This window comes from Epinephelus lanceolatus, chromosome 21, assembly GCF_041903045.1.
Source record: "Epinephelus lanceolatus isolate andai-2023 chromosome 21, ASM4190304v1, whole genome shotgun sequence".
In the NCBI taxonomy this organism is placed as follows: domain Eukaryota; kingdom Metazoa; phylum Chordata; class Actinopteri; order Perciformes; family Serranidae; genus Epinephelus; species Epinephelus lanceolatus.
In genome coordinates, this window is record NC_135754.1 from 23,056,863 (window position 1) to 23,082,926 (window position 26,064).

At 42.7% G+C, this 26,064-nt stretch overlaps 1 protein-coding gene across 1 annotated transcript; it reads right to left on the minus strand.

Moving 5' to 3' along the window:
- Positions 1 to 413: 413 nt before the first annotated feature.
- On the minus strand, positions 414 to 14,646 carry med1 (mediator complex subunit 1). The gene is made up of 16 exons (XM_033611822.2): positions 14,481 to 14,646; positions 12,773 to 12,879; positions 11,779 to 11,857; positions 11,398 to 11,452; positions 10,316 to 10,448; positions 10,192 to 10,220; positions 9,971 to 10,042; positions 9,736 to 9,810; positions 8,135 to 8,298; positions 7,510 to 7,621; positions 7,143 to 7,267; positions 6,920 to 7,047; positions 5,859 to 6,060; positions 5,669 to 5,764; positions 5,398 to 5,503; positions 414 to 4,894 (listed from the first exon to the last, which is right to left on the minus strand). The coding sequence occupies exons 1-16, from the start codon at positions 14,599 to 14,601 to the stop codon at positions 994 to 996; spliced, it is 5,505 nt and encodes a 1,834-aa protein (XP_033467713.1). The 5' UTR covers positions 14,602 to 14,646; the 3' UTR covers positions 414 to 993.
- Positions 14,647 to 26,064: the final 11,418 nt, after the last annotated feature.

Below are 26,064 nucleotides of genomic sequence, written 5' to 3' on the forward strand. Positions count from 1 at the left end.
CAACTTCGACCATTACTTTAGTCTTTATTGTCTCTCTTGGATGACATAGACTTTTAGTAATGAGTGAATCTTAAAGCGTTTAAGCAATCTTTATTCCTCAGAGGAAAAAAAAGAATTGTCGAGCTCCGTTACTGTGGGCTCTAGCAACAATAAACCCCTGAGCTTACCTTAGAAGGACTAAATGCAGACTGACAAAGGAGGAAATACAGTGAGTGCTGGAGGGAGCAGTGAGTGACAACAATCCTGCCCATATGTAAGGGTACTACTGTGGTGGGAACGCTAAATGGGCCTAGGGTCTAGGTATTGTCTGAAGGGTTACTTTTGGTTCCAAAGGTACCATACCAAAAGTGTTTGGTGGAAATGGGGCTAAAATTATCGTTTTGGTCAATGGAGTCTTTTGGCTTTGATGAGGGCGTGGTGAACTGAAGCTGTTACCAGCTTCCTCGTCTGAACAGGCTGTCTGCGTCAAGGTAAAACTGTGAAAACATTCTAAAGGTAGACTTCACTTATACTGCTATCATTTTTCTTAGGTGAGACTGTTTTAGGTGGCTAAAATACATTTTGTTTGCTGTCCCCAATCCATAGCAGTACATTACTTAGCTTCCCTGTCAGCACTCCTGCTGCTTCTCCAAAATAGGGGCGTGCCAAATGACATCTTCTGTAAAATACACTGACTATAGTAAGTACTCTACACCCAGCCCCACTTTAAAGTATCTGAATACCTTTAAGAGAGTTGGTATTCTGGGGGCAGATCTGTATGACAGTGTGGCAACCACTTTAATGTAACACTGTCACCTCAAAGCCCAGATATTATACACTGATACTGAAACAGTAAAATATGATAATAAAATACAAGTCGATCAAGACAGTGATCGCTCAGAGAGACATAATATTCATGTATCCAGTTCCAATTTGTGGCTTGAGTTAAATAAATAAGGGTTTACTTTGTATGTTAAAAGGCATGAGTTAAAAACATGAGTAAGAAAAATAAAACTAAATGTTGCCAGTGAGGGCTGAGTCCATGAGGTCATCGTCTTCATTTCTCATATACATTGGACTGGGCCGGGATGGACGCTCTGAACCCAGCATGGACAAAGATGAATCTGACGCTGAGATGGGGGACCGGGACCAGCTGTCTGCTTTTATGGGATGTGAGGATGGCCCCATGGACATAGATGACTTCTTTTTCTCTTTGTCCCTGTCCCGATCTCGGTCTCTGTCCCTCTCTCTCTCCCTCTCTTTCTGCTTCTTTTTTTCCTTCTTGTGTTTCTTGTGCTTCTCTCCCGAGCTGAGAGGGATGGAGCTCATGTAGTCTTGGGGAGGATGCGGGCGAATGGCCTGGTCGTCGTCCGAGCTGGGGCTGTTCTGGTGGGACTTCTCGGCCACTGAGCTGCTGCCCGACTCGCTCTCGCTGTCATGGTTGAGCGGGGTGTATCCTGGCGAGCGGCTGTGGCTCGGGGAGGAGCGGTCATGCTTGGGAGTAGAGCCACTGAAGAGGGGGGAAGCTTTGAGGCTAGAAATCTGGGGACGCATAGAGTCACCAGACCCTTCCCCTGCTTTCTGTAGGGTCACTTTGGCCTTGATGCTTGGTGACCCGCCATCAGGTTTGCTAATGATAATTTTGGCCAGCCCAGTTGCACTCCCCCCTCCTGATTTTGGGTCCATCAACTTTTTATCCCCACTGTTTCCCCCTGAAACAGATACTTTTGCTTTTGCCTCTTTATCAGATTTTTCCCGCTTATACTCCCCACTTGGGGCATGCTTGGAAGAACCCATACTTGAAGGTCCACTGCTGGGAACATTTCCAGGACCACCACTACCAGGAGCAGATCCCGAACCAGTTCCCCCTCCTGGTGGCCCTACCTCACAACCATCCTCCCCGACTCCTCCTCCACCGACACTTTTCAGTTTATCTATAACTGCTGTAAGAGAGGGTTTCTTGTTCCGACTGGGAGACTTCCCTTTGGCATTGGGGTTGTTTGCATTGTTCTGACCAGCCCCTCCACTGCCTCCACCTCCACCCCCACTTCCTCCACCTCCTCCCCCTCCACCACTGCCTCCACTTCCACCCCCTGCCCCTCCTCCCCCTCCACTTCCACCTCCTCCACTCCCATACTGAGACTGAGAGCCTCCTGAGAAGGTCATGGAGCCAGATGACGAGGAGGAGCTGGAGGATGATGAGGAAGATGCGGAACCAGAGGAGGAGCCTCCACCCATTGGCTTCTGGGAGCTCATGCCTCCACCAGAGGAAGACTTGGACCCTCCGGAGCTGCCACCTCCAGAGCCCATTGGCGATTTTGCCTTTGAAGAAGGAGGTGTTCCTGGAACCTGGGACTGCTGCATTTTCATAGGGGAGGACAATTTGTCACCAGAGCTACTGGAGCGGGAGTGAGAAGGGGAGATGTTGGGCTTTATGTTGGGATTCATAAGAGACCCAGAGGGCTTGCCCCCCTGAGGCTTCATTTTATTACCACTTCCAATTCCACTGCCACTACCTCCAGGCCCAGACAGCCCATGTTTGGTAATTGGGGATGATCCCGGTTTGCCAACACCCATTCCTTGGGAGGAGCCTTTAGACTGAGATGGCCCACCACCAGTCCCCATTCCTGCACTCCCTGGTTTGGAGCTACTGCCTTGTGTTGTGGAGCCTTCTTTGGACTTGATCTTCCCAGAAGATGATGAGTGAGAATGATGGCTTTTGCTGCTGCTGGTTCCCCCTGTTCCACCTGTGCTACTTGTGGCTGAGCTGCTGGAGGTGTAGCCACTATGGGATGATGTTTTTCCACCAGTTATGGTCCCTTTTGGGATTTGAATTGTGATTTTGAGAATTGGAGGTGTGGCACCACCGGGAGGAGTTTGCGAGCGTCCTGAACTACCAGGAGACTTGGAGCCTCCTCCACTTATGCTTCCCCCAGAGCCTGAGCCACCGCTAGGAGGTGTGTATGGCCGTCCCCCTGAGCTGTGAGAGGGGGACTTCCCATCAGGGTCCAACTTTTTTCGTTTGGGAGGCTTCTCTTTAGACTTTCCCTCACTGGATGGGGTTCTACTACGTTTCACTTGTTTGCCCTCTGTTGAACTGCTCCCCATCCCCATCCCAGAACTGCTTCCTCCACTACCCCCATTTTCATCCTTTGGTCGCATGAGTCCCTGCTGCTGTTTCACTTTGGGTTCTGCACTTTTAAAGTCAGCACACGCTGATGAGAGACCCATTATGAGGGGGCTCTGGGACCCTCCGCCATGTGTATCTCCCAGATCAGGAGCTTGCCCCAGAAGCGGCTTACCACCACCGCTATTGCCTCCAAAAACTATCCCCATATCAAAAGGGTCCTTCAGTGAGGGCTCCGGGGTGCTCTGCCCATGTGGAGTGGGATTCTGAGGTGTTCCTGACGGGGTATTCTGCTGGCTACTTCCCCCAAAACCCTTGACAAGATCCATGTCTCCATCTGCACTTGGAGAACTATCATCAAAGTAGTTCTGGGAGAAGCCATGGCCTGAGGTCAGGAGGTCAGGGTTGAAGTCAGCAGCATCAGGGAAGAAGTTGGTGGAGGAAGAATCGCTGGTGGGCGTGGCGGCAGTTGCAGCTGCCTCAGCTATCAGGTCAGCAGCATCAGTAAAAGGATTCTCATTGCTGTTGGTGTTGAAAATGTCTGCTGAGTCAAACACTGCACTGCCCTGACCCGAGCTGGAGGAGTCTCGGATGGGGGTCCCAAGGGGGCCTCCATCCTCCCCGCCACTACCCATGGGGTGTTGCCCATGGCTTCCACCGCTTCCTTTGCCTGTCTGCTCGGGTAAATCTGACAAGATTTCTGTGATATCCGGTCCGATACTATCAGAGCTAGAGAGGCGCACCATACGGGGAGGTACAGCACCTGGTGGTTGCTGTTGCTGAGACTGGACATGAGACTGTGAATAAGGCATGCCGGGGCCAGAGGGTGGTGTTCCACATTGGCTAGGTGCCGGAGTGATGCTATGGGGCGTGTCTAGGCCATCACCAGTCAGGTTGACATCGAAAATAGAATTTTGAGATGCGTCCACATCCATAGAGAGGAGCTCACGATGGAAGTCATCTTCATGTGAGACTTGATGGTGCTGGTGGTGCTGCGGTATGGAAGATCCCTGTTGTGCTTTCATGCCTAAACCACCACCTCCACCACCTGCGGCGGTTCCAGGCATCGCGGCACCCTTTTCTGTACCCCGTGGGCGCTTCTTCTTCCCTTTTGTGCTACCGCCAGGGCAGGTTCCACCCATGCTCTCAGTCCGTGGGGAGCCAGATGAAGAATTCTGCCTCTCTAATGGACTAGAACCATAAAGAGTGGCAAAATCTTGTGTGGGGTTGTCTTTTAACAAGTTCATCAACATAGGATGATTCTTGGTGTTGCTGGCAGGGGAGGATGTCGGGGGTGGAGTTTGGTGGGGTGGTGGGGCATTCTGGGAGCTGGGACTAGAACCCACACTTCCAGTTATCTGTAACAGACTAGTCAGTATGGGATTCTGGGTGACTTTGTTGTAGTCATCTGAATGGCCTTGACCGGCCTGTTGCTGTTGCTGCAACTGTTGCTGGCCAGCCACCCCTCCTTGGGTTAGACAGTCTCCTCCTTGGACTTGCCTTTCTGTTCGGGAAACCCCAAACAGAGAAGTAATTGGACCTGCAAAATTAGGCCCCCCAGGGGGTCCTCCTCCAGTAGGTGTGTTGCCCCCTGTAAGCCCAGGCAGTCCCATAGGATTACTTGCGTCGCCTGCTGCCATGGTGTAGGAGGGACTACCAGAGGGCGGCAGGTTATTCTTCACCATGATCTCCACTGTCTGTGCAATCAGTGAGAGGGCTGGAGTGTCTGCCTGGATGGTCTCTGCTTTCCTCCGAATGGCCCGCATTGTTACAGGAATGGACATGCATCTACGGTGGAAAGAAAACAATGACTATAAACAGGGTTCCCACACATTTTCCAATGACAAAATTTCATAACTTTTCCATGACTTTTCAAGGACCCTAATAATTTTTTTTTGTTCTACTCACTCAATGTTTTTTCAAACATATCAGATTCCAACTATTTAAATATAACTTTATCTAACAGGCATACATGAAGAGGGACACGAAATGTGAGGAGACAATGAGGAAATGTATGTGATGGTTAACAAAATGCTGTCACATTGACGCACATTACAGCCACATTACCCTGTCAGCTAACGAAATAAATTTTGTGTTACGTTACATTATGTGGAAAGTTATGCATGGTGGATTACTGTATCAATTTCATTATACACAACAAAATGTTTGAGAGGTTTCCACAACTTTTAATGATTTTTACTAATTCTATGACTTCTCCAGGCCTGGAAAATTTGAATACGAAAAAAAAAACTATCCACATTTATGCATTGAGGAGGAATTAACAAACTCACCTCTGGACCACTTTGGTGATGAATTCATCAGTGCAGATCAGAGCGTCTGACAGTCCTTTATAGAGCTTGCAGGATACCTGTCTGGAGTCAATCACCTCCATTACCACTGAAGGAAAAAGGTCAGATAGGACACAGGACTCAGACAAGCAAAAGATCGATACTGCAACACATTCCACAATTTACACATTGTAATATCACCATCATCCAAGGATACAGTTTAAGTAACAGCAACATGATAGATAACTGAGATTTAGTAAAAGTGAGTGCTCACCACAGACTAATGACTCATTGACGGGATGCTGGAAAGAGACGCTGAAACTTGAGTCGGTGAGAGGACATACTTCAAACTGCAGCAAGCCTGCAGTGTCTGAGGGAACAACAGCAAATATAATAATTACTGTAATGACAGAATCCATGCTGTTGATTGACCAAATACAGTAAACCAGAGGAAAGACACTGACCTTCTTTGATGGTAGTTCGTCTCACACAGCTCCCAATCAAGTTGTTACAGGCTGCCTGGTGCCGGATGATATCCAACAGCAGCGGAACTTGTGCTGGGTGGCGAAAGGGAATCTTAGACACCAATGCTCCTTGAAGAGAACGACCGTCTTGCACTGGGGCGTCACCATTCAGGAAGTAACAATGCTGCTGATCTGGCAACACCTGTAAAAGCATAAAGACAGCAGTTTTATTGAGTAAACAATGATTTTTGTGAATTAACAATCTATAAAGTGGTGTTCTGGCTGTGTCTAGCTTTTTTACTTGATGGCCTAAATTCCAAAAGGGCACCATAATCACGAGCAACCAAGATGTTGTTGGAATATAATGATTTTAATGTGTTTGCTATTTGAACTTTAGGTAATGGCTTGATGTTAAATACTGTGATGAGTTCGGCTAATCAAAATGTGCTTGCTTTGCAGAAGTGGAGAAGTACAGGAGAGGAAGAGACACGGAGACAGATGAGTGCATATCGCAATACTTAGATAATTAGCTCCATATACAGTAAAAAGAACGATGTACAGATAGTAGAGTTCTGCAGGTGTAGGGAGGTGCTGTTGTTCTCTTGTCTCACAAAACAGGAACCACGCCCCACCCGTCATCAGGAAGGAGTCAGATTAACACGAGGCGGGGGCGTGGTGCAGCAGAGAAGGAAATGGAACAACCAATGAGAAGAGGACGACGCCTTCCATGCACAATGACTCATGTTACGCGTAAACATGTTGGGTCAGGGAGAGATAGTCAGTCAGACTTCGTGAACTGACACACTTGTTGCTTGTCAGGGACTGACAGAAAGACCCAGAGCTCTGAAATTTTATTCCTTTACAGCTTAATAAAACTGCATTGACTGAGACCGAATATCTTCTCCTATTGCTTCATTTAAGAACACACAGGACTGAGCTCACACATACATGAAAGGAAAGTAGGATGAGACTCTTAGTCCAACAATGTGGATGTTGTAAAAAATGAATACAAAGAGATCATATTAATGACGTGTGTGGCAGTAATGTGTGCTTCTGCTCACAGAGTAGAAGTGCATGTTGTGTGGGGGCGGTGGCGTGGAGCCGCCCTCCTCAAGGAGCTGGAGCTGACTCTGGACAATTAACTGGTAGAGAGGCGAGAGGCTGGGAGAGCTCTCAAACACTGGGATCGCTGTGAAAGAAGTGGAGAAACACTGAAGTCAGCATTATCACAAATGAAACAAGCACTGCCCTTTAACTGTCTATAGATAACTTAAAAATACGCACAAGTAGCATTTCCCAGCCTCTGAATAAAGGACAGAGAGAAAGGCATGGGGCGGTTCATCTTGAGGAAAAAACAGGCTGGCAGGTCCACACAGTTGGAGTTGGTCACAGTGGAAAAGGAAGGTGTCCTGAAATACACCACAATGAATTCATCAGCTGTCTCACTGTGTTCTGTACAAGATCTATACTGGGACACTAAAACTGTCGAGATGATGAGATGATTACCTCATTATGTCAAAGAGTGGTGCATTTATGTATGTTTTATAAATCTCTATTTTCTCTTGCATAACAATAGTTCTTCCACAGATTTAGACGTTGCTCACTGCAGGATTTTATAAGTTCCCTGATAAATAAAGATACACTGTCTTACCCCTTGTTGTCCACTGGGTGGGATCCGGTGATGAGCGGAGCAATTGGGAGCTTGTAGACGGCGGAGGTTCCCTCGATTGTCACAGAAACACTGACACCAAGAGAGCGTGGAACTGCAAGGACAATCAAAGAGAGAGCACATCAGGCCAGTCTTAGCTGCTCTGCACTGGCTTCCTGTTACTTTTAGAATTGATTTTAAAGCCCTCCTCTTTATATACAATGCCATGTCCATGCTACATTGCTAACTCCCTTGTTGACCATTTGCCACCCAGAACACTGCAATCATCTGCTGCTAGTTTATTGGAGGTTTCCAGCAACAGCCGGAAGAAGATTGGGGATGCAGCATTTGTCAACTACGCCCCAAAGGTATGGAACACACTACCTATAGATATCAGGGAAGCTAGCTCGCTAAATATATTTAAAAGAAAGCTAAAAACGTATCTATTCACTTTAGCCTTTAACTAGCTCTGACTTCCTGATACAGGTCTGAAACTCATTCTTTTTACACTTCACACTGAGTCCAGACAAAAAGACAAGTGACAGAGGTCACACAAGGATCCTTCAGTCAATCACATCGCTAGTGTCGTGTATATTTATGAATTAATCCACCTTATCTATGTACTTACTATTGCCATCTTGTAAGTTGAGCTGCGTGCCTGGTCCCTCCTCAAATATGTCATATGGGGACACGTAACACTGAAGAGTAACAAGATGGCCACCACTCCTGGCTGTCAGCAAGCCCACACTGCCATGAAGAATAGTCTCCACTGCATTAGCATTGGTTGCTAACCTAGAAAACACACATCAATCAAAAGGTTATTATGTTAAAAAAAAAACGCTTTTCACTCCAAAATGTATTACATTGGTTAGCCTAGATTCTGTTAACAGTACACACTCCAAAATCAGCAATCATGCCCATTAACAATATTAAACATATATGTAATACAGGGGTTAAAGCAAGAAAAAAATTTGTGCCTGAAATCTGAAATCTTTTCCGGAGCAGGGGGCTTGGTGCACTGACTTACCAATATTAATAATGTACTTTGTACTGAGTTATTTAACATATCAGTGACCACCCCATTTTCTACAAAAAAGTACTTTTTTTAATACCTTAAGTAAATTTAGCTGGTAGTAGGATTTTAATTAGGGTGGCATGATTTTGAATAAATATCTAATTGTTGATTATTTTGACTGATACTTCAACTCAACACAAACTCCAACACAAATCTCACTTGAAATGCCTTTAATAAATACGTTAAATTATCTATAAACCAAAAGCATCTGATCCAGCCTGATTAAGAGATAAAGAGAGTGGCAGGAACCTTGGTCACTACATTAATAGCTTTAGTAGTTACTTTTCAGATTACACTTTTATAGCATAATGAGTTTATAAATAAAGATAAAACTTTCCGTGGTTAACAGACTTTTTGACTTATAGCACCTACATCTCTTTTTTGCCTTGGTGCTATTTATTTTTAGAAGCTAAATCATTTAGGCTATTTGCAAAATTGTATCGCGCTTGATGTGAATTAAACAGGCAGTTACGTCGAAATTTCACCTCTGGGCAAGCATGTCATCATTGAAATGGATCATATAATGCTGTGGTGGTGACTTTAAAACTTCAGCATAGAGGATTTTTATTGCAACTTTCGTTTCTGTCCGGTTTCTGTTACCTTACCTTCAAAATTACCGCTGGCTTACCGGAGCCTCTCCCACTCCGTCTGTGCTCCTTGTCTCAATGTGACATGATGTGAAAGCATGCACAAGCGTCAGTGTTGATTGGCTATCACTTGTGCCGTGTAACCAATCAGAGGGGGGCTGTAGGCAGGACATTGTTACAAAGCCCAGTGCAGTGGGGACTGCAGGCAGGTAGGGAGACGGCTGTATCAGAGCCAAAGGAGCGACTTTTAAAATAAATTTATTTGATCGATTACTGATGAAAAAACGTCTGATGCCGATTATGGTAAAGAGTAGGTTGTGTTTACTCGCACACTGTGCGCCTAAATAATTTTCCCGGTTTGCACATATATATATATTTTTAGGGGCAAATGTGAGTGAAATGCTCGCACAGTAGAGCACTTCTGCCCGTGCCGGACAGAAACTTCGCCATGCTGGAAGTCCGGCGCTGTGCCGGAGAACTTTAACCCGTGTAATAGATATGCCTAACACTAGAAGCCCAAATATGCTAAGGATAATGTACAACAACAAACTGATTTTGTGAACGTACCTAAACATGTGCATCATCTTGGTGAGATCAAGCTCCAAAGACTGCAGTGCAATATACATCTTTGTTTTCAGCTTACTGCAACACAGAAATTAAGTAAAATCATCAAACACAACCGACATGAAAACATTAATAATCAAAAAGACATGTGACATCAGTGTCTTACTAAACAGCTGTCTTTAAACAGGATTTAGTTTAGCTTCAATCAGAAATCCTTACAACCTACAAGTCCACTTACTTGTCCCCGGGGAGCTTGTATAGTTCAACCAGTCCCTTCAGATGTTTGGAAAACTCTTCAAAGTTTTTCTCCCTGATGAGAACCAGGAGAGAAGGTGGTTTAGACAGCTTTCAGACAAATTTAAGTATTTCCCATGGGGGCCTGTATCACTGCACAAAACACTACAGTTTGTGTTGTTTATCATGCGGGAGCGTTAAGTCAAGTGTGTGATTTCTACTCACCTTAGATGCTGAATCAGCTCAGGACAACTCTGTGACCGACAAATCAAGAAAAGAATAATGTAACACACATTTGATAACTTCTTCTCAGGTTCATAGAGCCATATGGAATTTACAGTAAACTGACCGTCGGGTTTTCTCCCTGATGAGCCACCTTGACGTCCACCAGCTGGCCAGTGTTGTCCAGCTGCACCTCCACATAAAACATGTCTGATGTGATGTAACACTCTGTTCCTGATGGACTGAGGTGAGAGCCAAGCCTGTTCGCACAAGACAAAAAAAAAAATTAGAAAACGACAGAGATAGAGTAGGTTTTGTTGTATCTAACATGCCAGTAATTACTCTTGCTGACTGAGTCCACGAAATGGATAATTACAAGGACAATAGTACAAATGACAACATCAACAAGCTACAATGTTTTATGAGGATCCTCAGTAAGGTGTTTTATTTCTATTTTAATCTGAATTTCGACAAAAAACTGAACTCAAACACCCTTCCATCCTCCATCTGCCTCTATTTCCTGTACTTAGGGTTACCGCCTGACTCAGTCACAAGCCCCCTTTACACTGCGTGTTCAAGGCGCCGTTACTCTGCCTCACTGTTATTTATATAAGAAATGATCGCAGAATAGGGAACAGAGTTGTCTCGCCTTTAAGCTGGCAGAGGAGGTAGTAACAGTGCCGAATCGACATCTGTGTAAAAGGGACAAAGAGCAGGATGGGACGAGGGTGAGGTTGTGACGACATGTTATGTGTGTGTGCAGCAAACAGCAGTTAGCAATTAACTTAAAGACGAAGAACAGCAGCAAAATATGTCAGAAAACTGGGGCGATAATAAGGTCCAGGAGCTCCTCCTACCCTTCGAGCAGAGGATGAGATTAACCACCATATAACAGGGATGGTAAATGATTATTATAGCTATGTTATGCTATTTTTAATGATTAGAACGCATTGCCAACACGTATGTTATATGTCACAGTAGAGGCTGACACTGTTGTGTCACCGGCACACTATCTATATCACACACTAGGGCGGCATGATGCCACCATTGATTGATTCTGTGTTTAAAAAAAAAAAAGCAATGGTAGTGTAAAAAAAGGGATTTCACAGCAGCTCTATCGCATGATTGCTGTATAAAAAGGGCTATCGTTTCATAGAAGAGAACAGGGGGAGAGGATGACTAGACATCATCAAAAGTGAAAGAACTCACATGTTTTGCCGGGCGATGGATTCTAGACGATCTGTCATGGAGGGCAGAGATGAGACTGAAAAAGAAGGCAGAGAAGAACGATAATTTCTAGACATGTAATAAGACTGTCATAAAATTGTTGCCTTATTTTCCTTCTGTCTAAAGACACGACATGCCTGCATGCATAACATTTGAAGCAAAAGTCAAACACAACGTGCTGCTTTAAATTAACAGTAATTCGTTATAAGAAATTACTTTTACATTGTTAGTTTGATGACAATGTTCAACACTTAATCTCAGTCTCAATACAGCTGTGTTTTCCTGTCTAATGATGCAAAGACACACACTCTAACGGAAAATGTTGCCCTGCTCTCCTTTATGTTTCTGAGTTGACAGCCTCACCTTTCAGCGCTCTCTGCAGGGTCTCCAAGCAGGTGAGCAGGAGCTGGTGACCTGCAGCATTCATCGCACCGCGCTTCTCCTGAGACACCATGAGGAAAAACAGAGGCATAAGATAATAGCTGAGACAAAACAAAAGTGCTTTATCAACAAGATGATGTTCAGGTTTTGTTCACTGCCTTACTCAGCACTATAGTTCAGGGATTTAAATGTCATTACTTTAGTTTCAGAGGCCCAGCACCTAAGTTATTAAAGTAAAAACTTGTTTGTGAATTTAAGTGATAAATTGATATTAATGTCTATTGAACAGGTTGGTGGTGAGTCTCTCATGGGTACTGATGAGGGACTGTCAAATACACCTTTTAAAGATTAATTATGGATATTATATGTGTGTTCATGGCATTTTCAGGGTCTTTAGAAAGTGCTTGTGTGAATGTTTTTACTCACCTAAGGAGAAACAGAAGTGATTTATTATTTTTGGTGCAGGAAAAGTGCGCGCCCCCCCCCCCCAAGGGAATGACAAAAACCTTTTTCTTTAAGTTTGTGACCTACCTGTAGTACCTGCCACTATGATCCCAATAAAACTTAGGTTGAATCAGTCCCCATGTATTTCAATGAAGGGGAGACACAGCATTTCTATACTACCGTGAATAGATACTGTACATTTCACCTTATGTAGAGCTAATCTGATTTCTAATATTGGAGTGAGAATGTGTGGGGGAGACTTCTTGTTTATCAAGTTTTGGTTGTTGCCTTTTCATGATGAAAGAATGTAAGAAGCAAGCCACCTTTAGCAGCTTGATCTTGCAACCCTGCTGACCTTTTTCCCCGCCCTGCTTGCTGTTTGTTAAAGTTCACATTGTCATTTCAGGTCTGACCATCTGAGGAGCATACAGATCCTAAGGCAATGTTCAATACTGAAACATGTCATAGTCTTAAAGACGAGCTTTGTGACTCAAACAGATCATTCTCTCACTGAAAGATGCTTCTGTCTCACCATGGCCTGACGCACGACCTTGCAGGTCTCCTGCCATGGTCGTGAAGCGTTGTGTTTGGCATGAAGCCTCTCCAGCAAAGCAGCCATGCGACTCTGCCTCTCCGCCTCTGAAAGCAGATGCAATTCACAAGATACATGGTACACAAAAACCCAAGTTGACACATTGATTGTGCTAAATTTTAAGGATATTCACAGCGAGCCCCAAAATACCACTCCATCTCAGTCCTTTTAAACTAAATACATTGGGGGATGATCTACGCTCAGAGCTAAATGCAGGTTCCCTTAATGTTAATTTCACTTTGCTTTTCAAATGAACTATTAATCATTGTTGATCACAAGTTTCAAACATCTTATAAACATCTCTACAGAAAATCTAATCATGCTATAACAACATAACTGTAACAGACTGACAGCCACTCTTCATCCACAGCACTTTTTTTCTAAGACGTTATTGTAACAAACATAACCAAGTATACAGGATGCAACCAACCATCTCATTACAGATATACCCTATACAGTATGTGTATATGAAGAAGTACTTTTATTTTTAATCAGCTGTAGACAAAATACACTCAGTTGCTAGTTTAATAGGTACACCACAAACTACATCCCTTCCACAATGATCATCAAGTTAAATCACCACCTGTCAAAAACACTACTACCTTCGTGAAAGTTGGATTTATTGCAGGATTGCTAGACTGCATGAAGTTTAGCTAGGTGTACCATATAAACTGAACTAAGTGTATAATGTGCTACATGGGCAATCAACTCAGGAAATGCAGTTTCTAGTTTTTTTTTTTATTTATTTATGATTATAGAATTTGATTAAAACAGCAACTGAACTGAGTGCAGGAATCCCAGCTGAGTGAATCCAAACTACACACTATTAGGTAGTAAGTAACGTAAATGAAGGGTGGCTATGAGCAGCAATTAAACATGACTGGTTACTCCACAAACCAAAACAAAGGCACCACCGTTTCTCTCAGTACAGTTCACACATGTGTGTGTTCATAATTATGTGTCCGTAAACTGTGATTATCGGGGGCATTAATAGCATTTCTCGCAATGAGTACAACCCGAAAATCAAAACTAAACATAAATAAATGTATCAATCAAGTCACGTGACATCCCGAAACCGCAACACTTACCATTCATCACTTAAAACTACAAAAGGTGTTAAGAAACCAGAGGCTAATGTTTTGTTTATCATGATCTGTCATAGTGAGCTGCTACTAATTTACATTGCTACAGCTTTGTTAGCTCAAATTGGGTAGGTTAGCCGACTTGTATTCTTAGTTCAACACTAACTAGTCTCTAGTTGAAGTACGGCAAACGTGTTTGGTGCCAATAAATTACTTTAAGAGACCTTTATTAGGTTTCTAATGTTAGTGTCTTGCAAAGTTGATGTTAGCAAGCTGCTAACTACTTGCTAACTACAAGAAGCTAGCTGCCACTTTACCAAATTATGACACCTTGTCCAGAGCTGTCGTCTTTTGTTTCACTGATACAGCGTTTCCAATATATAAGTTACAGGGTGATGTAAAGTCACCTAATTTATATGTCAAAAACACACGTAACAGGAAACGTTAACGTTAAAGATTCGGCTACGTTAGCTGTTAGCCACCGTTAGCTTAAGTCGCCGAATCCAACAAGTTAGATTGTTGCGACTAAAATGAGTCAGACAAACAAAATAAAAGCACCCTCTTACCTGTTATATCTTCAGGTTTGACCCGCTCTCCATGAGTCTGGTTCCCTGCTTGCTGCACCGACAGAGAAAGCTCTCTCGCCGGGCTGCCGCTCTGCATAGAAACACCAGGCCCCGCCGCCATTGTGCCCCGCTAGCTGTTTCAGTTTCCCCGCTTCGGATTCCCAGATTCCCCGTCCGGGCTTCCGTACTGTACCATACTCCTAAACGGGTGAGTGACAAACGCGTTTCTCTTGCTAATGTGTTTCCACTAAAGTCCAGCTAATTTGTCAATAACTGTGTCTTTATCTTCACTATATATGTTTATTTAATCAATATACTAATTTAGCCGAACATTATTATAATAATGCAGGTTTTATTTGCCGAATTGCAGCGTTTCTGCAATTAATTCTGATTATTAATCAATATAATTTAAAGAGAAAAATGCCTTTGCCTTTATGCCTTTAAAACCAAATCAAATCCCTTGACTTCACTGCTTAAAATAAAATACAATGATCTGATGAAGACTCCAGATGGCGTACGATCGCCGCGAGTAAATGATTCATGATATGCCAAGAGCAACTAGCCGCCAAAATCCAAAGGAAGGTTGAAATATTCATGCTAATCGACTCCAGAATCAGAATAAAGCAGAGTCTGAACATGATGATTGTCTTTTTCCTCTACAATTTGTACTTTTGATACCCTCATTTATAAATCACAGGCATTAGATAATGAAGCAGCAGATAAAGACATTTTCAAACAGCAAGAAGCAGCCATGCACAGGCAACCACACACACATGCACATACATGCACACACCTGAGCCTATTGTACAGCTGAGCCTGTGGCAATGAGTGCTCTCTGGGGAGGATTTTCCCACCAACCATTATGACCTGCCTGAGAGAGAGAGCACGAGTGTGTGCATGAATACATGTGCATTTGTGCATATGCAAAGATATATTTGTGAACATGGGTATAAAACCACACACACACACACATACAGGAGATAGCTATAGACAGCAGTGGAGATGGAGAGGGACCAGATTGGCATCGTCTGAGACAGTAGACAGACCCACAGATAGACATGAGAAAAGAGGGGAGGTGCCGCTATGTAATTGATGTGCCCACCAGGAGCTTTAGCTGGCTGCCTGGCATGGAAGAGGAGGTGGGCACCGCTGCCAAGACAGCAGTAGGAGAAAGGAAAGGGAGGCACGGGCCTTGGGGAGCACAGTAGCGGGCTGAAACCATGCCCATCAATCAGAGGCTAGTTCACCTTGCCATGCCAAGCGGGACCCCCTTCTGTGCCGAGGGAAGGGGTGGCACAGGGAGCGAGGCTGGCACCATCGCTAAACCTTCCCTAATCCTCCTGGTGGGTGTATCAGTGCCACGTCCGAATGGCAGTGGAGTGGGCAGAGCCAGACATGGAGGGGAAAGAAAAGAAAGTTCAGCCCCTATTCTGAGAGAGGTGTCACTTCATGTTGTTAACATCATGATGTAGAAATGTGAAGTAGGGCTGCACGATATGCAAAGAAAAATCATATTGGGACTACTTAAGCATATATTTTGACATGAGCTGCAATTTTAGGGGAAAATTGTAATATTTGCTTTTTATTTTCACTGAAAAAATGATGATGATGTGATTTTTGCTGGGGTCTGCACCAAATAAACATGTTCCCTTACACCTGGAATATGATTGTATATGAATATGAGTAATATTTGAATCATATTTCAATGAATTTCTGCAACCCTCATCACAAGGTAGTAATTATAATATATATATATATATATATATATATATATATATATATATATATATATATATATATACACATATGTAGAGACAAATCCCCCCAGATATTCAAACACCCTCCCAAGATATTGATAAAACATACAAACAAAAGAAACTGTTCTGCAGCAGGCACCACGCACCACTGTCAGAAATAATCATTAGCAAATGTAATCATAATCATAAATAAACTTAACAAATTGCCATTATTATTAACACTGGTGGGGTTTTACAGTGTGCTGCAATTCTGTCAGAGTGGTGTTGTCGTACCCCAGAAAAATGCAGCGAACAGGCGTATTCAACTAACATTAATGCCTTTATTACGTGATATTTGTCAGATAGCTGACATGAAGTCTGCGCAAAGTGTCATTTATGTTGCGCCGTATGAGTAATTTATAATATACTGTATAGCTGTGCATGCTTTTGATGAATAATATCATATAGTAGGTGGGGTTGGGTGTTGACTCCAATGGCTACAGCTTTGTAATATTACCTAACTACGGATTAATAACGCCACAGCTTCTCATTAAAAAAAAAAGAAGTTAAGGAATGTTGACTGACCAAACATGGTGTCTTTCCAACTCTATCACCTGGACATTCTTAGTGCTCTCTTGTTTATAGCTTTGGAAATAATTCAACAGAATTAGGCCGATCTGTCCGTCACATTTTGCACCATATGCTGTCTGAATTCTGTGATTACGCTGATTGCTACTTTGAGCCTTTACATGACCGCATTTTCTTACATATAGCACATTTTTACATTGTTTTCTATTGTGAATTTACTCCAGATAAAAATGGCTGATCATACCACAACACAAGAGACCCGGCTGTAAAATGGTGAATTAATACATGCACACATACACCTACATGTGAACAATATGTGCTGGTGAATATACATACACCTACATATTGTGCATAGATGGACAAACAGATCTGATCGTCCTTTGTTCCTGACTTCCTTATATTGTCAAATCGTATGGTGCTGAAGGAGACGGCTGTGTAACATCTCTATGAACACATGTATTTGATTTCCTCTGCATGTTTCCAGTTTTAACACAGGGGATGGAGACGTGTGAACAGCTTGGCAACCTTATTGAGCGCTTTGAAGTCGACTACCCTCCTTTTTCCACCATCTCTCTAGGTGAACTCACATTTTACCTGATGTGAATAAACAAAAAAAAACAGGCTATTTGATGCATACTTGCCTCCTGGATGATGCATGGATGGCAGATAAATTAACCAGACAATGAAAATAACAGATATGGTTTGCCGGTTTGGGTTTACAAGCAGTTTTTTTACTGAGCTGATTCTTGTGTGAACGTGCCAAACAGAAAGAATACACTGAGCCTTTTTTGCTTTTCACCTATCATACAAGTTTGGAGATCAGTGAGCCCTGAAGGCTGGAAACGGTCTAGAAAACAGTGAAGCATTATCAGGACACAGTTTCTGCTTCTTTGGCACCGAGTGCCTTGAAGTGCAAGGGCAGCTGGGAAGACTAGCTGGGAGGGTGGTAGAGGGAGGGAAGTGCAAGAGACAGAGGGAGCGGGAGAGAGAAAGGAGGGGTCGGCCCTATAGGACCATTTGTGATGAGGCTCATTTGCACAACGGCACTTAATTGGCTACAACAATTAATTAATGTGTTGGAAAGTTGGCACAAAAAGTTCATTTAAGAGGGTTTTAATAAGCAATTAGGGAGAAGTAACCAGTGAGGTAGCAGCAGCCGCGAAAAAAGATGCTGAAAACTCTGAAAGTATAAACTCCAGCGTTTGGGAATAATGTGCCATATCTGGAAAGCGGGATGTGGTTTGCTATTATGGGTAGTTACTGCACATCCCATTGTGAGCACCGATGACATTAAGATACATTATTTTTACCCCATACTTTTACAACCCCAACTGTTCATGGCACCCACTTTCCAAAAACAGCATTGTCTCCTCTCCCCTTCATTCTCCCTCCCACTGTCTGCCTCCCTCTCTCTTTCTCACTCTGTGTATGAAATATCGCATGACTAATGAGTGGAGCAGGTTGAAATCCTGGGGAAGATGTCCTTGGAAGACGAATGCATTTTCAGCAGAATAATTAACTTAATTAACAAATTCACATGCATATTCATCAGCCTATTAATGTCTCCTCTGCGCGGCTTGATGAGCAGTGGGGTAATAACCATCTCATTTGCATAGCCTGTTCACACGACTCCCCATTTAAAGACAAAATAAGGGAAGGAAGAGCACAGGAGGAAGAGGGAAGAGAGAAATTGGAAAAGGAGACAACAAATAGAAAACAAGGGAGAGGCGCAGCAGGGTGACACACAGAGGTGAGGAAGTGACGTGGGCATGGTTGGAAATAGGCTAACAGTTTATCTGACGGATGGGTGACACGAGGAGGGACGGCGAACATGAGCCCCAACAGATTGACTCCATCTCTCTCTTTCTCTTTCTCTTTCTCATCCCTCCAGTCAACCTTGTAAGCCATCTTCCCCCTCCTGCTGTTCCGCCATCACCATTTCCTCGCATCCATGCCATAATAAGTGGGCTTTTTTTGGCTTTTTAATGACCGTTTTAGAGTTATATCCAAGTCAGAGTGCAGGGATATCACCCATCAGATGTTTGCCTTGGTAAATTGTTCTTATACCACTCAGTGGATGATCATATCAGCGTGCCCTCTCCGTGTTTCTCTCCCTCTCTGTCTGTCTGTCTCTTTCTCCCCGTCCTACAGTCTCTCAGGGGGAATCTTCTTGGCATTGCTCCACTCCTTTCTTCTCCACTGCCAGGCTGCTGCTGCCGTCTCTACTCTGTTACCACTGTCTGCACACAACCTGGTGCTCCTAGCAACGCCACCTCTCTCACATACACTCCACATGGCCGGCCGAATGCCGCGTGTGCATGCGTGTGTGTGTGTGTGTGTACTGAACACACACACCTCGTGTTTACCAAAGCTTTATCGCCACTCTTATATTTGTGTCTGTGCTGAGATAAATCCTTGGTCCACAGCGTATAAGCTGAATGTTTATTCTGCCACTTTGAGAGGAAACAAAAGAAAAATGACAAATTCAATAACCGTGTAAGCTCTCGATACCGCTCTGTTCCAGTTTGAGTCTCAATACAATACACCTCTTGTTTTAATGTGGTGTTTTGGAGGGATTTTTGACAGTTTTTATCAACTCTCGAGTGGTCAGAAACGCTTCAACTTCACACCAGATCTGTGTAACAAATGGTGTCAATTGCTGCAACAACTTGTGAGACATAATTAAACATGGAAACGGCCATCATATACTTCCATCATAATGTTCTAAGCCCCTGTACTAGAAAAACTTGAAATGCAGCTCAAATGAATCTTCAGGTTCCCGGCCCTCAGGTGATGTATATCACTTCTACACGGCAGACACTGTTGATCTGCTATCTCCCCCTAAAGATTACCTGTCCTCCCCAAAAACAAGACAACAATGGGTCTACTGTGGGTCTCAGAGCGTTAAGCAGAACAAAATAATGTCTAGGCTAAGAGAGGCAATTATATTTCACTCTATCCCCTTTATTACTCTTATTATTGTTCGGAATATTGCTTTATGAATTAAACAGGTGCATTTCAAATGACTTTTCTGCATTTCCTTTATGCTTAAGCTCCTAAAATTGTCACATTTTCATTATTATCCTCCCATTTTTTCGCTGTTTTACAATTTCATTATTTTTATTCAATTATTTTTATTGTTTTTTTTAGAACAACCAAGACACAAGAAACATGGTGCATATATACTCTAAACCCAAATGAACACAGCTAAATACACTTAATTCACATGAATATACAAAATATACAGAGTCAAGATTGTCTAATGATAATAATCAGGTATTGCAAGTGAATTAACAGCAACAGAATGGACCCGAACAAGTGAAGAATACTAGAATAGGCACACGTAGGCATTAAATCACATTTCCTGAAGTATAGACATTATAATAGTCCAGGAATATAATTCAATGACTGATCCTGGAGTGGTAATTCTGAGCTTTTCCAACTTAAAGTGAGCCATGACATCATTGACCCAGCATCCAAACAGAGGGGGCAAGTCAGACCTCCAGTTGTACAGAAAGAGACGTCTTGCTAGCAGTGATTAAAAAAAAAAGGCGAAAGCAGGGATCTGGGCTCGGGAGAGACACCATATATTGCCAGCTGCAACTCTGGGTCTGTAGTTTTATTACACATGTACGAAAATGTCTCAAAAGTCTTGTCCCAAAATTTTCCCATCCTGTTTTACAGTTTAGCTGTCACTTATTGGGATGACGATGCTTCATACACACAGAAAGTAGGCTACATGTTTGCAAGGTGTTCACAATGTTCCTTACTTCATCAGAGAGACATTTGTGAACATTTCCATGGAGGACTGACAGTCCAAAGCATCTAAAGCAGCTGATTTTCCATGCTAACACAGGAGAAATGATTCTATTATATCACCTAGAAGTTATAGCTACTCTCTCTTTTTATGTAGATGACAAGAAACATGCACCTCAAGACAAGGGCAGATTATGAGACAGTGGGCCTCTGTGCACAGATACGCAAAAGGCCCCACCACCTCTTCTGTAGAGTAGCAAGACACAGATTTTGTGGTGGTTTTGCCTCTTTTTTGTGGTTTTGTGTGTCTTTGTAGTTATTTAATGTTTCTTTGCAGTTCCTTCACATCTCTTTGTGGTCATTTTGAGTCTCGTCCTGGTTGGCATGTGTTAATTCAAGTGACAATTCGCAGGCCAGAAGGGGGCTCTTGACACTTTGGGTCCCTGTTCAGTAATACATTGATGCCTCAAAACTTAAACATATTTCACGATCAAGCCCTGCTATAGTCTCAGGCCTGCCCACAGAAATGACTGGATTTACCGGACCTTGTCCAATGAATGGGCCCTCCCCAATTCTGCTCTACTCATATCAATAAATGTGCATACTCTGTCTCTCCTACGAAACACACACGTGACGCTAGCTACCTCTTTGCTAGTAACGTTAGCTGTAGCATTAGCCTCCTTGCTATCGTTCACCTCGTTAGCCTGGCTGTGGGCAGCTTTCTGAGCTGACTGACATAAGTTGGTCATTACATTATTATTTAGTTTTAAAGCCCCTTCCCGCTTCCTCTTTTTATTTTTTAAACTTATTTTATGTAGTGCCAAGAGATGACATTGATCACATACAATCTCAGATGTTCCTTGGCAACAAAGCTCATTCAACATGTTCAATTCAAAGTTCTTAAGAGGGAAAAAAAACACGATTTCAAGAAAATAGCACTAGCAAAAAGGAGAGAACAGAAATTGAAAAAGGCAGATGTATTCCTCGATTCAGTCAGATACCGAATTACAGGCATCCAACTCCGTACAAAAATGTCCTTTTGCATTTGCAGTTGTGCAGTCATTTTTTCCATTACGTACACCTGTCTCAGTCTCTTAGTCCACAGTGTCCACAGGTTGATTTTGCATCTGAGAACTAGTTATAATCTACCTTGCAATTGAAAATAGTAGTATAGCACCCTTACAAATTACCCCTATAGTGAACATATAATTCAGTGGATTCATAGGTAAATCAACATCTAAAATGACTGTTATCTCATTTTTAATATTCTCTAAAAATGTTTTACAGTTTTGGACAATCTATCCAGCTCCATCTTTTTTTCTGGCATTCTGATTTATGTGCAGGACCTTGCATAGCAAGGAAATTCACTTAGTTTACCGATTAACAGTAAATTTCTCTGCCTACATTTTTCCACAAACAGATGCAAATAAATACAATGTTTATTTTTGTTGCTTAAAAAGTGGTGGTGAATATTTTGGATCAAAATAAAATTTAGTTATCATTGTTTATCTTTAGGATGAACATGATTATGACCAATCTCCATGGGCCCTTCCTTGCATCTGGGTCCCTGAAAGCTTTCCCCTTTTGCCCCCTAATGTGCGGCCCTGCGTAGAATTGGACATGATACGCTGTTTCTCTTGTAAATTTGTGGACTTTCCATTTTTTCGTTGCCGGCCAAGTCAGGATCTGATTCTTACTTTGAAGCATCTTTTCTGTCTCTTGTCCTTAGCATCCATGTGAGGATGCAAAACTGTGCAGGAACATAAACTGAGAAAGTGCTCTGTGGCATTAGGGATTAGCTTGATGGGCTGCAAGTTTCTTCCTCTGTCTGAACAGAGTGAGACCTCCCTGTCTGTGATTAGGCAACACAATGTTGTGTTGCATGAAGGGTGGAAGTGTCCCTTTGTTTTGTTGTATTTAATAGTAACCCTCCCTATCTTTCCACTCTTTGGGCTGTCCACTCAACCACACTTTTTCTCTTTATATAGAGTAGCATGGATATGTGAGTCTCATCGAGCAAACTCTTCTGTCATTTTTCACTCATTGTGCTGTGACACACACAGGCCGACATGTTTCTTGCCCTAACTTGCTTTTCACCATACCCATGACTCAGGTGTAGACATTTCCTCTCTGAATGTGTGTGTGCTGCATGGATTTTCTTGTATTTCAAACAATGTTCTTCAGTTCCAGTGGTGAGAAGCACAAGTTTAACACCTCTTTGGATTTTGGCTAACCGAGCTGAATGTCTCTCTGTCTCTTCTTCAGCTGTGGCGTCTTAAGTCTGTTTAAATTTGATATCACATGCTGGCCACATAGTCAGAGTGTTGTAGGAGTTGGTTACTTTATACAAAATAGGATGAAACCACAAAGACTGACCATGAATTGCACATCACTTGCTACCGCTACCTGTTAAGGTCTGATTAGTAAAATATATTAATCTAATGATATTACAGCACAAACATGCTCATAAAATTTTGCAACTGAGTGCAATTTGCCCCTTTTTTTTTGCATCTGATTACACTTTTCCATGTATCAAGGTTCAGATGTTGTCTTTGTGAACACAGTACAAAGTAGACCGAACAATCAAATCAAATCAAGTTTATTTATATAGCACATTCAAAAACAACTGCAGTTGACCAAAGCGCTGCACAAAATACAAGAATGACAAACAAATATATAGCAATATAAAATGCACACAAATTTAAAACAAAACAAAATAGCACCAGTAAGAACAATTATATACTGTACGTAAAAAAGATGATTAGTACTAAGATATTAAACCACTCTACACAACCAAAGGCCATTGAGAACATGTACGTTTTAAGATTTGTCTTAAAAGTGTCAGTGGAGGGAGAGGATTTGATTGAGAGTGGAAGACTATTTCAAACCATTGGAGCAGCTACGGCAAGGGCGTGATCTCCCTTACCCACCAGCCTTGATCGCGGGACAGTTAAATGACAATGTTCTGAGGCTCTAAGAGATCGAGAGTTGGAGTAGGGGCAGAGGAGTTCAGCAATATACTACAGCAGAACAATGACACAGAGAGAAAAAAAATGTTTTAGACAATGATCAACAGATCCTGACCGATGAGCTGCTGAAGCATTTTTCAAAATTTCAGGACATAACAGAAAAACTGTATTTGGGATTTCATATCCCAGTCTGTCAGTGCTGTTGGTGTTTTCAAACGCACACCGTCAGACTATAAAAGAAGATGGCATGATTACCAGTTACTCAGTTAACACCAACTCTCTGAAAACACTAAGAATTTCACTATAAATGCCTGTGAGCACTGATCTTTGTGAGTTGCACTGGTTTTGCAGTGAGACTCATTTGCATAAAATGGGGCTAATTTTGTGCCAAATGTATACATATTAATTAAATACGTGTAAATAGCGCAGGCACCCCGAGATGCTATGTACTTGGCAACGCAGTTATGGGTGCATTTCACCCTTGGTAGAGGCTATGAGAATTACACAGTTTCTTTTTGTCTTATTTGTGCAGGTTTAGTTTAGTTAAGAGGACAATGTGCAATGACATTAATCACTTACATCTGTAGTCCTACACATAACAAGTAGACGCAATAAATAAGAATAAAATTCAAGGTGCAATGTCAGACTACAGTAAATCAATGTGCCTAGCATAATAGAGGTGGTATGTACACACTGCATAGTACAAAATACAATATAAAAAGCACAGTAGCTACCTTATAAAGTGACCAGGTTACTGGTTACTGGTTCTTGCAGATTCATGCATTGCTGTGTAACTTAAGGTTGAAGGTTGGGCAATCCAACTTGAAAAATCAGGCCCACCCAATCACAAGTATTCAACACATGTGGGGTCAAAATAAGGTCATCTAGTCGGTGAATAGTTGTATGAGTAAATTGTGGTGCAAGCATGTTGTGTAACTACTTTTTGCAAGCATTTGACAATCTAAAGGTCCTAGATGAGTCTGGACTAAATAATTTTCTCTGCGCCCACCCACACTATGATTTAATGTGACTGTGTAACTCGACTGGTGCAAGAGGGTACCAGCTAATGGTCTGACACTGATAACCATGTGATGACTTTGAAATTCGAAGGTCTTTCTTGAGTTTTGTTTAGTTTTACTCGTGCCAAAGAAAAAGATTCAACTCTTACACTTTTGGAGACACTGATTGTGTTTACATGGAAGAGAGTGTGAGCCTGTTTATACCTGGTATAAACAGGCTCGCCATTGTCTGTCATGCATCTCCCCTGACCACTTGTGTTCAGATTTTGTTACTGCCAACATCACTTAAGCTTGAGGGCTGAAGGGTCCCAGTAATTATGTCCATTTTTCACAGAGCAAAACGACAAAAGGTCATGAAAAACTTCATTCAACTTGTTGTAAAATGGCTGAGTTATAGTGACCAAAACAATCACTACATCCTGCTCTGATGACATAGTTCTTGTGGGTGACACATCAGAACACATTAGCATTTACGCTACAAAACATGTGGTTAAATGTGTCCCAGACCATCTCAGCAAGTGGTTTGAGTGATCGTATCCGAATGCATCTTGATCTCGTTAACGCTTGTATTTAGTGAGCACGGTCTCACTCCGAAGTCGTCGAAATCCGGCAATTGGGCAGTTACTTGCGGCGTCAGAAACCAACGAAAAAAGGCGTCCTTTAACGACGGCATGATACGCATCCGGTTGCTGTTATAGCATAACAGCGTCCGGTGGCGTTAGGGGGAAACGCAGCAGGACAAAGACGAAAGTTAAGGCAGCGAAAGTCTGAGTAGGGTGGGTAGGAGAGATGGTGAATGGGTCCAACAGACACCGACCTTCACCTGAGAGATCAGTATTCGTGTCCCGTAAGATTTTAAAGCCAAACCCTGTTCTTCTTTCCTAAACCTAACCACGTGTTTTTTTTGTTGAAGGAAAAAAAGGCGTAAATTTGCAGTGTTGTACCAATGTAGTGTGTTTATTTTGAAAGAGACTGTATGTCAACGGTAAATTTCCTGTGAAAACGGACGTGTATCTTGAAAGAAGAGAACTTGACATGGTGTCAAGACACACGTTAATACCAGATATTACCAGGCTCAATGGGTTCTCCCTCCAGAAGACAGTTAAGATGTTATCTGTCTTGCTATCACACTGCTGTGGCTTTGACACCTTTAGTTATCAGGGTTAAAATTTGTCGTTACATAACAATATTTCACCCTTTAACGGAGGACTTCTGTTTTGACTTCCGTCCATGTTATGTCTTTCTATGTTTTGGAAATATGTGTATCATAATTTTACATTTTTGCTTTTTCCTTTTTTGTGTCTCTTACACTGATTGGCTGAACGCAGGCTGATGCAGGCTGTTGTGTAGCAGTCTTGAGAGGAAGGGCCAGGAAAGGCGATTGAGATACAGAGCATTAGCCGGTGTCGGGAGGAAATTAAAGGCCAGATCGCTTTCTTAATCAGAGCACAAGCACTGCGTTAAGAAGGAATTAGGTCGACAGCTGCTGTGTCGCTGCTTACCTTGCTCTCGCTCG